The sequence below is a fragment of the Pseudonaja textilis genome, chromosome 4 (assembly GCF_049901715.1).
Source record: "Pseudonaja textilis isolate UNSWEBS1 chromosome 4, rPseTex1.2, whole genome shotgun sequence".
Taxonomy (NCBI): Eukaryota; Metazoa; Chordata; class Lepidosauria; order Squamata; family Elapidae; genus Pseudonaja; species Pseudonaja textilis.
Genome location: NC_141993.1, coordinates 26,892,668 through 26,908,942, shown reverse-complemented (window position 1 = coordinate 26,908,942; position 16,275 = coordinate 26,892,668). Strand labels below are relative to the sequence as shown.

Sequence of the window (16,275 nt, the reverse complement as noted above, 5' to 3'; positions counted from 1 at the left end):
AGGATCAATTTTACAAGAGATCGAGAAATGCAAGAATGGAAAGAGAGAAAACAAGGTTGCTAGCAAATACTTATGCCTTTCTTTTTTAATCCTGCTAGCCAGTTCACAAAGAATCATCTGTACGTGTTATTCCCAGCTTGACGACTTGATATCTTGGAAATTAAATGTTTTTTGTTAAAGAAAAGGAGCATTGTGATTTGAGGCAATTATAGTGTTAGTTATTTTACTGATCCCTTTTTTCATCATTGTTGAGCATCCATTATAAAAACAGCCCTAAATTTCACTGAATTTCACATTGAGTTTGAAACATTTTAGTTAATTTAAAATTACTCATATGCGTTAATTAAAAAGAACAATGGGAAACAAAACTTTAGCCATCAACCTGATATTGATTATACCATATTAATCTACTAAGATACGTTGTGCATTATAGGTCAGTTTTAAAGTTGAGAATTGATCACTGACTGTGTGTTGGTCCTTTATTGGGATCAACAGTATGTTGTAGTATATACGTCCTGCTTCAGTTTCTCTTTATGTATTTGTTATATGGAAACTCTGGAAAAGCACCTTATTTTTTCCTGGAGTAACTGCATTAGATGCCAATATGGTATTTTATTTGCTTTTAAATTATCCTCTTATTAAATTCTAGGCTCAGAAACCCTACATTGTACAGCGGAGAGGAGCAGAGTTTGCTTTATCCACTATAGCAAAGCATTTTGGTGATGAAATGGCAGTCGGCTTGCCACATCTTTGGGATACCATGGTCGGGTCCTTAAAGAACAGTATCGATATAAATAACTTTGGTGAGTATATTTCTTAAGGCTTGGCTAATTTAAAATTTCAATTTAAAATAAAATCTAATACTGTTTCCTGTAACAGATCGAAAGTTACTCTTGGAAAAAGGAGATGGACCAGCCCAGGAATTGGTGAATTCTCTACAAGTTTTTGAAATAACTGCAGCTTCTATGGATATTCGGCTTCACTCTCTGGTATTGAATTTTGTGTAGAAGTAGTCAGCATTCTCACTGAGGTTCAACAATATTTGTTTTTGCTTTTTCTTAAATTTGGAATCACGGTTAGAACTGCCATCTGCAATTAAAAATATTGTTATGATTTTTATGTAAACTCGCAGGATTCTTTTTTTCGCCGTGTATATGTGTACATTAAAATTAAACTGATGTTTCTCTGTCGTGCGTGTGTATGTGTATGCAGGTATATGCATATTGCATAATGGTTATCTTTTGAGAGCTGAATGCAAAGAAATTTCATTTTAATGTAGGCTGATTAGTGTACATTTAAAGTGACAATAAAGTTTTTATCCTATTCTATTTTTATATTTAAATCGACTCTACCAGTGGTGGGATTCAAAATTTTTTACTACTGGTTGTGTGCGCGTGGCTTGGTGGGTATGGCAGAGAAAGGATACTGTGAAATCTCCAGTCAGAGGTAGTATTTGCTGGTTCTCCGAACTACTCAATGTTCCCGCTACCGGTTCTCCAGATCTGGTCAGAACCTGCTGAATACCCCCTCTGGACCCTACCCTTTTTTTTTAAAGAGAATTTTGTCTCTTCTAAGAGTTGTTGTGGTTTTATCTTAAAAGGCAACAATTCTTGAATTTTCATCGCAGTGCAGATGGTGCAACTTTTCACACAACTATCCATGTCTCTTATAGGTCTGTGCTGCTTTTGCCTTAGATGGACCTTACCACCCGCTTTGGGCTGCATTTAATTGGGCTTCGTTAGAGGGCTGGTTTTGGGGCCAGTCGTGGTGCTGTGTCGTCTGGTGGTCACTTGGGAAGCTATTTGGGTAGAAGGAACAATGGTCTCTGCAACCTCCTCCCGTTTGCATTTGTACTGGGGCATGCGGGAGAGGCTGTCAGCCAGAAAGTTCCTTCCTCCTGGAATGTGTTTTAGAATGAAGTTGAATCAGTTGAAGTATTGACCCCAGCGGACTTGTTTGGGAGATAGTTTTCATGGGGTCCTAAGGGCCTTCAGATTTTTATGGTCGGTCCAGACTTCAAACGGCCTCTGCCCTCCTTCCAGCAGCAGTTTTTCAAAACAAGCCTGGACAGACAAATTAACCAAGTAACCACTTATCGGGACATCCTGAACTGACACTCTGAGTGGTTCCGAGTGGCCATAAAAATCGACGGGACATTATGCGCTAACGAAAGGAGAAAGCGGCTGGAAACCAAAGAGAGAGGTCAGCTAGACCAGAGACCACCCACCTAACAGGGAACCACAGCACCACAGTTGGTCCGAAACCAACCCTCCAATGAAACCCAATTAATTTTAAAAGCTACTCTTTCTGGCACAATAATGATTTGGCCACAAGGCTCTAGATAACTGTGTTTGTGCACCATCATATGCCTGTGTCTGTTTCTGATCGTTCAAATACACCTTGATATTCCCCTGTCCTTGTTCCATTGCAAGGAGATAAATCATGTATTCAATATCATGAATAACTCACACTAACATTGAACTACAATAGCTGTCTTTTGATACAGTAAAAGGGTATCCTTTACTGTACCTGTGACTGACTCGTGATTTCTTTTTTCAGTTAATACAGCACTTGCCTTACCTTTGTATGTGCCTTCAACACCCCAGCACTGCAGTGAGGCACATGGCTGCGCGTTGTGTGGGTGTAATGAGCAAAATAGCTACCGTGGAAACCATTCATATTTTTCTAGAAAAGGTTCTTCCTTGGCTGGGAGCGATAGATGATAGTACCAAGCAAGAAGGAGCAATTGAAGCTCTTGGCGGTATCCTTGCTAAATTCTTTTGTAGTCTGTCTGTGTGGGGATGTCCCCTGAAGGCTAGCTTTGTCTAAATAAAAGTTAATTCTGAAATTGGCTGCTTGAAAGCAATAACTGCCAAGGTAAATAAAAGAAAGGAATGTTCTCCTTTTATCTTGATTAAGTAGATAAACTGCAGAGCTCAGCAGGGAGGTGCCTCTCCTTGGTCAACTGGAAATGGGCGAAAGTTTGGCGGGGAGGGAGTGGAAAATGCTAGAATCGTTTCTGGTGGAAAAGAGTCTCTATTGCTAATAAGAAAGAAATCCTTAACAATGAATCTACAGCTATAATGGAGCAATTAGATGTTGGAATTATTCCCTATATAGTTCTGCTTGTGGTTCCTGTTCTGGGCAGAATGAGTGATCAGACAGACAGTGTCCGTTTCATGGCTACCCAATGCTTTGCAACTCTGATTAGATTAATGCCACTCGAGGTAAGTCAGACCCTTTCCTGTTGTGTCTCAAGCCCTTCGTTTGCTTTTACAACTTTACAGCCACGTTTCAGCAAACACCGCAGTTGTTAAGTGACTCACATGATTGTTAAGCGAAACCAGCTTTTCCCATTGACTTTGCTTGTCGGAAGCCAACCAAGAAGGTTGCAAAATGGTGATCACAGGATCATGGAGATGCTACAGTTTTGCATTGTTCGAAGAATACGTTTTCATTTAGAGTTACCGTTTTTTTCAATTCTCCATCATTGCTTGGCCTTTCAGAACACCTCTTCTTTCATTCTAAATTACATTCTATTCTGATAGCAAATTATTATGCAGGTTTGCTTAAATATTTGACGAATGTAAATTTGAGGACTATGTACATTTTACAAACTCTGAAAACTCTGTGACTTTAGTTTGCCTTTTTAGAAGAAAGTAGATCCTAATACACTAATCACGCTTGGCCAAACAAACTATTCAATTTTTCATTTGTACTTCTATCTTTTCTTTCAGGCGGGTATTCCAGATCCACCAAATATGTCTGAAGATTTAATTAAAATAAAAGCCAAGGAGCGCCATTTCCTGGAACAATTATTAGATGGGAAAAAACTAGAAAATTATAAAATTCCAGTGCCAATTAAAGCAGAACTCAGAAAATATCAGCAGGTAAGTTTTCATTTGCTAAACAAGTTTTCATTTGTTCATCTTCTCCAGATAGGTAAGATGAAATGATCAATTTGAAGAAGGATGCTTTAGATTGGAAACTAAGTTGTTGACGTTTTATTGGTGTTTTGCAATTTTCTTACTTCTCAATTCATTTTCTAGTTGCCGCATTTTAAATTGTCAAACGTATATAACTTGGAAACTACAGTACTTCAGTGGTCTTTATGTGAAATGCATATGTAAATATAACAGTAAATAAAAGAAGTCCAATATATATTTTTCAGCTCTCACATTATTAAGATCTTTGTCATATCTTACAGGAAGGTGTGAACTGGTTGGCTTTTCTCAACAAATACAAACTTCACGGTATCCTGTGTGATGATATGGGCTTAGGAAAAACCCTGCAGTCCATCTGTATTCTTGCAGGAGATCATTATCTCAGGTAGACTACGTAATTACAGCTGCTCAATATTTCTCCAAATGTTTTTTTCCCAGTACAATAAATTAAATGAATGTATATTCTTCTACTGTTCTCCAAAGGGCCCAAGAATATGCAAGAACTAAGGTGGCTGATAGTATTCCACTCCCATCCTTGGTTGTGTGCCCGCCCACCCTGACAGGTCATTGGGTGGATGAAGTGGGCAAATTTTGTTCCAAGGAGTTTTTGAATCCTTTGCACTATACTGGTCCTCCAACTGAAAGGGCAAGGTAAGCGGTGTATTTAAAAATGTTACTTTTGGCGGTTAGAACCATTTCCTTTTCTTGGAATGATTTGAATTTTTAAAATCTTTTTATAGCTTGTATGGTTTATTCTGTATATAACAGCCTAATTTGTTTATCCTTTGTCTCTTTCAGATTACAACAGCATGTAAAAAAACACAACCTAATTGTAGCTTCTTACGATGTTGTGAGAAATGACATTGATTTTTTCAGGTGAGAGCTCTTTTTAAAAAAATTTAGATGTTTTATATGCTTTAAAACAGCTAAAACCAATTAAAGGCATCTTCTTTCCTAGAAATATTAAATTCAACTACTGTATTCTTGATGAAGGACATGTCATCAAGAATGGAAAAACGAAGCTGTCAAAAGCTATAAAGCAGTTGGCTGCCAATTACAGAATAATACTCTCTGGAACACCAATCCAGGTAATCCATGTCTACATAGGCTCATAGTAATGGAGAAATAGATTTTTCAGTTTCTAAAAACCACTTGTTTAGTTCAGTTGAGGGTATGTATTGACGGGCGAGATTACCTTCCAAACCTTGGAATCACATCGTGTAAGCATCTCTCATCAGAAGATGCTCAATATCCACCTATTTTATTGCCAAATTGTTGGTATGATGTTGATTACTAAATATTGCTGTGCAAAGCACATCAGCATGAATGAGACACTCCTCCTCAAAAGTTGGTAGAGCTCTTTGGGAGGTTTCTCCCAGCTCTGCATGCTGGCATGTGCACCAATAGTCACGGGCCGTCTCAGTGGAAAAACGGTCACTTACCCATGCAAGCAGCAAGGGAAACCTTTGAAACAGTTGTGCCTACAGTTGTTTCCAGAGATTGTGGTGGCCTTTAAATTGTTGTGCTTTACTTCTCATTACTATTCGCACAGAGCGTCCCTTTCGGACGCTTTGATTTTACAGTTTGAATTTACGTGGACTAGATTTTTGATGCATGTCTCTCATGCCCAAGCAAAATACATCAGAATAAAGGGAGGATTATTTGTGGAATCAGGTGGGCAGTCATGATTAATTTCTCTATTTTGCAATAAACTCACTATAATTTTTACTGCACATGGCCAACTTGCCATCGTTACATTTTTTTTTCTATTGTATCTTTTTCTTTCAGAACAATGTATTAGAATTGTGGTCACTATTTGATTTTCTTATGCCGGGATTTTTGGGTACTGAGCGCCAATTTGCAGCTCGTTATGGCAAGCCCATATTAGCAAGTAGAGACGCTCGGAGCTCTAGTCGAGAACAGGAAGCAGGTAGGAAACACCGCTTAATAAAATCACTTCCTTTTTGGAGGAGCTCATGAACTCTGCTCTTGATTTACTGAAAGAATCTTAGGTGTTTCGATAACATTTTCTTATGGGTCTTTGTAGGGGTCCTTGCAATGGAGGCATTGCACAGGCAAGTCCTGCCATTTTTATTACGAAGGATGAAAGAGGACGTATTGCAAGATCTTCCACCCAAAATCATTCAGGACTATTATTGCATACTCAGCCCCCTCCAGGCAAGTTACTTTATTTGAATCACATCGACATTTAGGAACAGAAGAGGAGAATGACTTGTGGCTTTTCTCAAATCCTTTGCTTGCTCTAAATGGATCTTTCATCATACTGTTGAAAGTGTGCTTGGAAATCAAGTTTTTTTAAAAAAAAATCTGCTATATTTATTGATTTAAAAGGTAAAAGTTTGCCCTGACCAGTCATGTCCGACTTTAGGGGGTGGTATTCATCTCCATTTCCTTGCTGAAGAGCCAGTGTTATCTGAAGATGTTTTCTTGGTCATGTGGCTGCCGTGACTATATGCCAAAGACACACGGAATACAAACCCAGCGACTTAACTACTAGGCCACTGCGCCCCTATTTATTGAAGCAGTTGCCTCCAAAAATAGATTGGATCCAGCATATTTTTCTGACAAATGGAGGAGGCTGTGCTTTTTGTCCCTTCTCCCTTCTTTTTGCAGCCCCATATCTCATTTAAGAGTTTGCTTGCGAGAATGGGGAGAATGTATGAAACAGAGATAGGTACCAGTAGAGTAAGTGATGAATTTTGTAAATGTAGTTTCTCCATGTTGGAAAACTGAAATGGTGACTCCCTGCATTGGCTTTTTCCTTTGAAATGCAGTAGTATTTTGATTGAGATGTGGTTTCACTCAATCCTACATGTAAGTAACCTGTACAAGCACTCGCAGTTTTAATTTAGCATATTGGAGTCACTATACATGTTGATGTAGCATTTGGTTGCTAAACTAGGATTTGACATTTTGCTAGTGGGAGGAAACAGCCAGTTTAGCTTTTTAAAAGAATCATCCGGTGACAGTTTGTCTTTTTTTGTTGCAAACCAAAAATCCTCCTTGTAAAAAAAAGAAATGGTCTGACAGAGCAGGTCTTTTCAAAGTGACGTTTGTAGGTTAGTAATAATAATTTGATATTCCCTGCACATAAAAAAGCAAAGTATAAAGAGATTGTTAACCCATAGCATGCAAGTAATTTCAAAGAGTAGAGATTGCTGCAAGTGTCAAAATACCCATTTGACCTTCGTTTTGTCCAATTTTAGGGGGTGCAGATAATGCTGTTACCCTTTCCTTTCCCTCAAGAAACCTTTTGTGAAGTGGGGGCTGGGCTGAGAGAGAGAGAGAGAGTGACTGGCCCAAGGGCCCTTTGGGCAGCACTCCCTCTGCCTGAGGGATAATGAGAACTCCTAAAAGTCTCCTGCTTTTTAGCCCAACCATCCTTTAATCATTCCACCAACCTGGCTCCAGGTACTGTAACTGTAAATAACACATAACATTTGTTTCTTTTGATAGGTTCAACTTTATGAAGATTTTGCCAAGTCCCGTGCCAAATGTGATGTCGACGAAACAGTTTCAGCAGCTTCACTCACTGAAGAGACTGAAAAACCAAAGCTTAAAGCTACAGGACACGTATTTCAGGTTGGAAATGCATCTGCTTATTTTGCTATCAAATTAGATGCAAAACCCTGATCTTCATCATCACCATCATTTAACGACCCCATAATTCCTTGCGAGGTGGAGTCTGGACAACCAAATGGAGCTAGCAGAGTGTTTTAATGGCCAGGAGCTCTTCCTGTTGCCAGAAACCCTGATCTTCAACTTGAGTGAAATTTCAGCCTCTCAGCACAGACACATTTTCCCTAAATCATGCCCCTGTGCAGAGAAACATCCCTTATCTAAGGACCAAATTTGCATCCTGGCTCTAGTAACGCAGATGGAGAGGCTTTGTAAGCTAGAAGTTCCTCAAGTTGGATTAAACCATGTAAATTAAATTTAACCCTATTTAGCTTGCTAACTAAATCAGGTGAGGTTAGCTGATGGGTTTTAAACCTTTGGTGAGACAGGGAGCTGCTTATCCAGGCATGTGAGGACAGACTCTGCTATATTGACCAGATCAGTTCATTGAAAGGTCCAATGGTTATGAAGCACCATAGAATGTGAAGAGCAGGACAATGCACAGAAGTCATCCTGGCATTTACTTGTCCTATCTCCAGTTGTCTTGACTGTGTCTTGTTACTGGACTCAGGTGGGAATTGGGAAGAGAGAATGAGGCTGACTCTGCACAACTCCCCCTCACTTCAATCCAGGTTACATGTTAGTCTCAGCACCACTTATATATTGTACATATGCAATGATAATGTGAAGTGTTCCCTTTGGGTCCTCCTTGAGCCACCGATGCCATTAAGGGGGACTAACATTTAGGTCAGATACTGCAAAGTATTCTGGAGATGAGGACTCCCTTGAATGGTAATGAGTCTTCTAGATTCTTGGGAATAGTCTGGCCCCATAAGAGATGGAAGTAAAAGAGGTAGCTGAGTGTCCACCTTCTAAAATTCAGAAAAGGCAGTAACAGGTTTGGACTAATAAACCTTTGAAATTTGATCATAAATTATCTAACTTCTCTATTTCACTACCAATGGGTACTGATTTTGCTGTTACTTCCATAGCATGGGATTTTAGAGCCTGTGAGCAGATTGATTTCAAAAAAGACAATTATCAAGATAAAAAGAGCTATTTCCATTAGGTTGTTTCCACTCTGAATGGCAGACTGAACCAATCTCATGAAAATAGCTTGAAATCCTCCACATTTAATGAAAAATGAACACTTTAAAACGAATGGCAAATTGAAGATTTAAAGATAAAATATCTTTATAAATATGAGCTTTCCTAGCACTTATGAAAGGAAAAAAGAAAAGCATCTTTTGACAGAATACTTTTTAAAAGACATATTTAAACAAGAGGATTTTTTGCATGTGCGTGTAAGTGTAAAATTCCTTAGAACTGCAGATTAATGCAGAAGCAGAAGCAGCCAAACAGGAATAAACCTGTTTGAAAAGAAGTCTTAGAAAAAAAATTCTTACCAAATTGCTCAGCAACAAAATATCCAACAATTATTTTTGTTATCTATAAAAGCCATAAACTTATCTATATATAGTAGTTTGCATCCTTAGAAAAAGAATTATATGGGATTAAGAAACATTTTTTATAAAGTGGTAAAACAGCTCACTGGAATTTCTTAAGATTCTGGGCCAGTTAAGAACAAGCTCAAATACAGGATGGGAAATAATGCCATGAGCAATAATTTACTACTTCTGCTAAAACACCCCTCTCATTTAAAACCTCAACAGCCTTTTTCTTTCTCAGTGTGAACACTAGTTAGTGATTAAAATCAACTGTGACTGGCAGTTGACAAACCACCTATCTCCTCTCATTTTTTTGCAAAGAGTTTCACATTTTAACAGCAGGATACTGTGTTCTGCCATGTAGGAAGTAAATGTATCTTGAAAATCTTATGCTTATTTGATTTCTTGTTTTGTGGCTTGTTTCTTAAAAGGCATTGCAGTATTTAAGGAAATTGTGCAACCATCCAGCGCTAGTTTTAACTGCTCATCACCCAGAACATAAAAGGATCACAGAGAAGCTTGGAGCAGAGAATTCTTCTCTTCGTGACATCCAGCATGCACCTAAACTCTCTGCTTTAAAACAGGTGGACAAATCCTTGATTGTGTATTTGATCTACCAGACAAGAACGCTTCCAAATATATTCAAAGAGATACTTCTGCCAGCTTCTAGAACAGGGGGTGTCAAACTCATGTTGTCATGGCGTTGTCATGTGATGTATCACGATTTCTTTCCCCATTGCTAAACCGGGTGTGGTCATAGCCAGCACGTGACACATCTGGCCCACAGGCCGCGAGTTTGACAGCCCTGTTCTAGAACCTTCACCATGTACTTAATTGGTAGTTTAAAATTAATAACTAGAAATATTAGGATGATAAAACCACGGAGGAGGCAATATGAAATGTATAAAGTACATTTTTGTATGTGTACTAACAGAAAACTTTGTTGCTATCTTAAGTTTAAAGGGTTTTTTTTTTAAAAGTGAGTCAGGCTCCTTGTGCTACCAATGGAATAAGTGTCTCATTTCAGGTTTGCAATAACTTTGTACTAAATTTTCAGTTATTTAAAAATAGGTAGGTTTCAAGTATTGATGTTTACCAAATTTGAAGTGGTAATTTATTATTTGGTATAATTCTCAACTAGTATTTAGTGTTTAAAAAATGCCAGAATTTGAGCCTGTTATATGATTCCGTGCAGCACTATTTCATAATTTGGTGTGGTAGAACATAAATATGTCCCTTTTTATTTGTTCATTTAGTCCAGTATTATTATTCTCATTTAGTTTTAGGTTTCTTTTTATCCCGCCTTTATTATTTTTATAAATAACTTAAGGCGCTGAACATACTTAATAGTCTTCCTTCCTCCTATTTTTTTTTTTTCTACATCTAACAACTCTGAGGTGGGCTGGGCTGAGAGGGACTGACTGGCCCAAGGTCACACAGCTGGTTTTCATTTAAAGTATGTCTTTGGAGCCTCATTGAAGCTGGGAATTTTTTTTCAAATCTCCTGGTCCTTAAATATCAAGAATGTTAAGGAAAAGAAACCCCCTGTTATTGAGTTACTATTCCACAATCACAAAGTAACTGCAAGTGGACTGTAATAGTTCAGGTCTTGGACTGAGGTCAAGTGGCCAAATCTGTGACTTTGAGACAGTCTCCCCGTAAGCCAAACCAACCTCAAAATGAAATTGAAATACAATAACCAGCATGTGAAAGTTTCTTGGATACCCTGGTAGAGAAAAGGCCTTGAGAAGCTGACTGATGGTTTGTTTGTTTGTTCTTTAAGCTATTACTCGATTGTGGTTTAGGAAATGGTGGCTCTCCAGAGAGCGGTACCGAAACGATAGTTGCCCAACATCGAATTCTTATCTTCTGTCAACTGAAGAGCATGCTGGACATAGTAGAACATGACCTTCTGAAGCCTCACTTGCCGTCTGTTACCTACCTGCGATTAGATGGCAGTATACCAGCTGGTCAGAGACACTCAATTGTCTCACGGTAAAGCCAACATTGTTTAGATCTACTCAAAAGTCGTGTTTCCCCAGCTCCCTTTTTGGCTGAAATAGATGTGTGATTTTGCTGTTCACTGGGGTAGAAGATTAAAGTGTTCACCTTATCTGGGCCCCGTATATTATTTACCATTGTCCCATCAGCATATGTTCCATATCCAATTGGGAAATCTTTCCTCCCTACTATCTAATGTAAAGGTATGTATAGATGGGACCATTCACGTGAAAGGTGGATAAGACAAGTCTATACTCCGTACGAAACTTAATCTCAGGGACATCCAGACCTGCGGTTTCTTTGACTCCATATTTGAGATGTAGAGGTATTTCTTTCCCAAGAGGGAGAAAAATGCTGCTTTAGGAAGAAAGAGCAACACATTCTTCATTAAGAAAAAAACAAATCCCCACACCTTGTCAGAAGGAAATCCTGCTGTGATCCTTCCCGGGGTGAAAAAACAGCCAGCAGTGATACCATTGAAGCCTGCCGCTTAGCTCTTTCTAGTAACCCCTCATCGCAACCAAGACTTTCACAGTGCAATAGCTGTCTTTGAAAAATAAAAGCCCTTCCAATAGAGATAGACAAGTTGAGGCAGAAAAAAATGTCATGTGTTTCCTGCTGAGAGAGCTCGGCTGAAATTTCATGAAGCTGACATTTAATTAAAAGTGAAAGATTGCCTTGAGCTGCCCAGATGACAGCGGCACAAGTCCTTGATGCCAACTTCCAAACAGCTGAATGTGTTTTATATCATTGCTACTAATCTAACGATGGATTTGAGCATCACTGGGCGAAGCATCTTTTGGGAGAACTTTTCTTTCCCTATTCTCAATTATCTTGGTTTTGTAAAATTAGTTTCGGGGAAAAAGGTAATGTAGCTCAGCTTTGGTGGTGGTGGTGTTCCCTTGGTCTTCTAGGGCAGATATAGGCAACCCCTGAGCTATTGACTTCATGGGGTCCATGTTGGTTCCCCATATAACCTGCAAACTTTTAATTCACTTATCACTTGTCGGAAAAAAAAAAGTTTTGATCAGCTATCTGTCGGGGAGCAGAACTTGTATATGTTCCTTATCAAAGCTTCAAAAACCTTCAGTGGTGCCAGTGGATTTTTTTTTTTAAGCCTAATTGCTCTATTTGGGGCCAGAGGTGATTGGCGGGGAAGGGAAAGGATAACTTTTCTTGACTCACCTACCCAAAATTCTCTTATTCTTTATCTTCTGGATAGTGTTCATTTTCTAGCTATCCTCCATATATGAAAGTGTCTAATTCATTCTTCACCTATTTCAATAAATCACTGTTAATCTTTCATTTCACATGGGGAACTGTCATTAGAAACGATGCACTACAAAAGAACCAAGTGATTCAGTTCTAACATTTGTATTTCTAGGATGGTACAATAACGGCAACCTGATAGAACATCAGTATTTTACATTAGATGGACTACAATTTAAGCAGTGTACCCACAACAGTAGGATGGAAGTAGAGAAATGACATCTTCATGCCATCTGCAATCATTGTTGGGTTTATTTTAATTGACAGGTTTAACAATGACCCATCCATAGATGTGCTGTTACTTACTACTCACGTTGGTGGGCTTGGTCTTAACTTGACCGGAGCTGATACCGTGGTATTTGTTGAACATGATTGGAATCCAATGAAAGACCTCCAGGCAATGGATCGGGCACATCGTATTGGACAGGTAAAAAAGTTGAATTAATCAAAAATTGCTTGATATTTCTGAAACCAATGCCATATATTGTGAATCACTTAAAACTTATGGTTTTGTTTTTTTCTTTTAATTTGTTACTAAAATACTATTTAATTTGATTTATAACATTATGTCATGAAATACTAGATCAAACCCGAAAGACTTTAGAGCAGGGGTGTCAAACTCATGTTGTCACATGACGTATCGGGATTTCCCCCCTTCACTAAACCAGTGGTGGGCGTGGCCAGCACATGACTCATCTGGCTCACAGACCACAAGGTAGACAGCCCTGCTTTAGAGCAAAGATAGGAACTATATTTTACAAATGAAATGATGATTCTGAAAAACAATTTCATTTAAGAACGTTTTGTGTTCTTACTGCTGTTACATTCAAGACTTGTATAAATGTCACATGTGTTTCATTTATTTAATTGTTCTTTGTTCCCCTAATTGGATGTCTTGTTTTGCTGTGTAATGATTTTTTTTAATAGCTGGCATATGTATACATTTCCATTAACTCCCCATAAATATTAACTATGTTGCAGAAACGTGTTGTTAACGTTTATCGCTTGATAACAAGGGGAACCTTGGAGGAAAAAATAATGGGTCTTCAAAAATTCAAAATGAATATTGCAAATACAGTAATTAGTCAAGAGAATACCAGTCTTCAGAGCATGGGAACAGATCAGCTTCTTGACCTCTTCACTCTGGATAAGGTAAGATATAGATTTGTGGGGTGGCTTGGGGCCCTGTATAATTCCTACATGAAACTCAGGGGAAGATCATCCATCAGGATGGGCTCCCATATCATCAATATGCAAATTATACCTAGATACACATCTTGGGCCCAGGCTAGCAAAGTGGTACGCCAAGGTCTAGTCTTAAATGTCTGGAGGCTGTGTGGCTCTGGATAGGGAGTTAGATCCAATCCTCCAAGATGGTTGGTTGGTTGGTTGGTTGGTTGGGAGGGAGGAGAGGGAGAGAGAGAGGGAGAGAGAGAGATCCCAAGATATTGGACAGAGTTGATACACTTGAAGCTCCATCAATTAAACCATACATTTGTTTGAAAGAAGGAAGTGTTCCTTATCTGTTGTACTGCTTCTCCTCTTGAAGATCTATGATTCCCATCCTGTTGATGTTCCAAATGTTGTTAAAAACCTGCATGTTCTCCTAAGGCAGGGGTCCTCAAACTTAGTAACTTTAAGACTTCCTCAGCTATGAGGAATTCTGGGAGTAGAAGTCCACAAGTCTTAAAGTTGCCAAGTTTGGAGACCTCTGTCCTAGGTTTGAATTTTTGTAAGATAGTGTGCTCTGTCTGGACATTCACAGTCTCTTCTGTTCTTGATATTTCTACTCTTAAAGTATAAGCTGCCCAGAGTTGCCCTGAAGTTAAGCAAATTTTAAACCTAATCATTCTAATAAAATAAAGTTCATAGTAGATCTAAAAATGAGTAACAAATAATAACGAGAGATATTTTGCTTCTGATAACATTTACTTAATCATTTAAGTCATTCTCCATTGAAGTTTAAATGATTCCATTGAAATTTAAGGCATTCTCCACTGAAGAGTTGCTCATCACTAGGATATTATCACAAGGAAATTGTGAATGCTCTTTTTTATTATGTCTCATAATGTTCAAATTTTAAATTATTAGTTGTTTGTTTAAGTAATGATTTCCAATATTTTCATATTATTGCCATATAGAGAACATATGCACAGATTTTAACACGTGCTTCTTTTTTTCCTCAACATTCTTCCACCAAATCTTTAAGGATGGAAAAACTGAAAAATCAGATGGTGCCACTTCTGTTTCTGGGAAAACAACTATGAAGTCAGTCCTTGAAAATCTTGGAGAACTTTGGGATCAAGAACAATATGATTCTGAGTATAGCCTGGAAAAGTTTATGCACTCACTCAAATAACCATTCTTATGGTTTTTTTGGTTTTTCTCAGCTGATATTCAGCATATTTCAAAACATTTATAGTGGACTTCTAGCATCATATGAAAAAAGAGGAAGAATGATGTGTTCTGCCTAAAGCCAACATATTCTGTTGGATTAGTTGAGTCTTAAATACTTACATTGTTAAAATTCTAAATTGCTGTTTAGCTTTGAATTTCCAGAATAATTATACATTCTTATAGTTTTGCATATGTTGCTAAGTATTACACCTTCATTCAAAATAGGTTCACCATTTCCCTTTTCCTGAACCTTCCAAAATTTATGCCGTTTGTTTTGAGTATTTTGTTACTTTAAACCTAGCATGTTTTAATGGTACACTGTAGGAATGTTCGGTTTAGCTATTCAGAATAATTTGTTCACTTCAGGTTGTACATTGACATAATAACAGCAAAGCATACCATTCTGGAAGACACTGAGGATTTAAATGAGCGTTGCAAATGCTAGAATTCCCACCTTTATATATTTAAGTATGTGGTGCTCTTCAGTCTTCTGACATTTTGAGAGCAGTTGACTTTTTAATAAAATTACTGAAAATGGCTAATAGGCCATTTCTACATCCTGTTTAGAGGGTGCTATTTTTATGAGTGTTTGTGGGTGTATATAATGGCAAGAGCATAGTCAGCTCAGAGATCTAAAGTATGCAGTCGGTTTCGATGTTATATTTTTTTGTAAGAGAGAAAATATATAAATAGAGCTTTTCCAGTAGTAGTTCTTACAAAATTAAGAATCCATGCTGGAAAAATACCCAAATGCACTAGTGCATGATCCTCTTAAATAAAAAGGGTAATGTTTTATTTAGGGATATAGCTTAAAAAAAACACCCCTTAGAAATACTTACCCTGCATCTCAGAGAATAAAATGTTGAACTAAAATCATGTAATACAAATTTAAAGATGCTGTAATAAAGAGGCGTAAAAATAACAGTTGTACATTTTTTTTAAAAAATGTATTCTTAAAGGGAGTCAGTAGTGGCATGTCTATGTATAGATGTCCGTACCAAATGCATACGCCATTTTCTAAATATTTTAAGACAAACTTACATAAACTCTTTAATAAATAAGTATATGTTTAGATGTCATATCTAAGGTTTGAGCATGTGTGCACTTCAGCATCAGAGCTTGAACAGCCGTGAGGCCTCTGAAATGTTTAATTGTTTTTAAACATTTCAAGAGGAAAAGCAACCTGTTAGCTTATGGAGCAATATTGTTTTTTTCAGCACTCAGATATGAATGATGAACCTGTGTCATATTTCAGCAGATATACAAACTGCCATACTGTAACATGAAACTAGCATTCCTTGGGAAAAAAAAAAGAAAATAAAAAGCCAAATTGGCATTAATTGATCTTTTATATGTTTTGTGACGTTTTTCTTCCTGCATCCTGGTTTATAAGTGTTATACGTCCGTGGAAGGAGAAAAACACACTGATTGATAAAATAGCTTGTGCTTGTTTCCGTAGCAAGGAACACTTTTACAGCTTGAGCAATCCAATTTTTCTACTCCATGTTCTTTAAGGATCAAAATGGGTTTAAATTTAGGTGCCAGTAGTACTAGCGGTAGATTTTAATGTATTTTGC

The 16,275-nt window shown here is 37.8% G+C and overlaps 1 protein-coding gene across 2 annotated transcripts in view; it reads left to right on the top strand.

Moving 5' to 3' along the window:
* The window catches only part of BTAF1 (B-TFIID TATA-box binding protein associated factor 1), a 69,507-nt gene extending 53,458 nt beyond the window's left edge, over positions 1–16,049 (top strand). For both annotated transcript variants that reach the window (XM_026710490.2, XM_026710489.2), the window contains exons 22-38: positions 650–803; positions 880–989; positions 2,560–2,761; positions 3,079–3,227; positions 3,738–3,890; positions 4,208–4,329; positions 4,428–4,595; positions 4,743–4,820; positions 4,903–5,032; positions 5,733–5,874; positions 5,992–6,122; positions 7,422–7,547; positions 9,463–9,615; positions 10,815–11,026; positions 12,569–12,728; positions 13,283–13,453; positions 14,511–16,049. In XM_026710490.2, the coding sequence (XP_026566275.1) occupies positions 650–803; positions 880–989; positions 2,560–2,761; positions 3,079–3,227; positions 3,738–3,890; positions 4,208–4,329; positions 4,428–4,595; positions 4,743–4,820; positions 4,903–5,032; positions 5,733–5,874; positions 5,992–6,122; positions 7,422–7,547; positions 9,463–9,615; positions 10,815–11,026; positions 12,569–12,728; positions 13,283–13,453; positions 14,511–14,660 (2,511 nt within the window). In that variant the 3' untranslated portion in view covers positions 14,661–16,049. The remainder of the gene's footprint in view (positions 1–649; positions 804–879; positions 990–2,559; positions 2,762–3,078; positions 3,228–3,737; positions 3,891–4,207; positions 4,330–4,427; positions 4,596–4,742; positions 4,821–4,902; positions 5,033–5,732; positions 5,875–5,991; positions 6,123–7,421; positions 7,548–9,462; positions 9,616–10,814; positions 11,027–12,568; positions 12,729–13,282; positions 13,454–14,510) is intronic.
* The last annotated feature ends 226 nt before the right edge of the window (positions 16,050–16,275 follow it).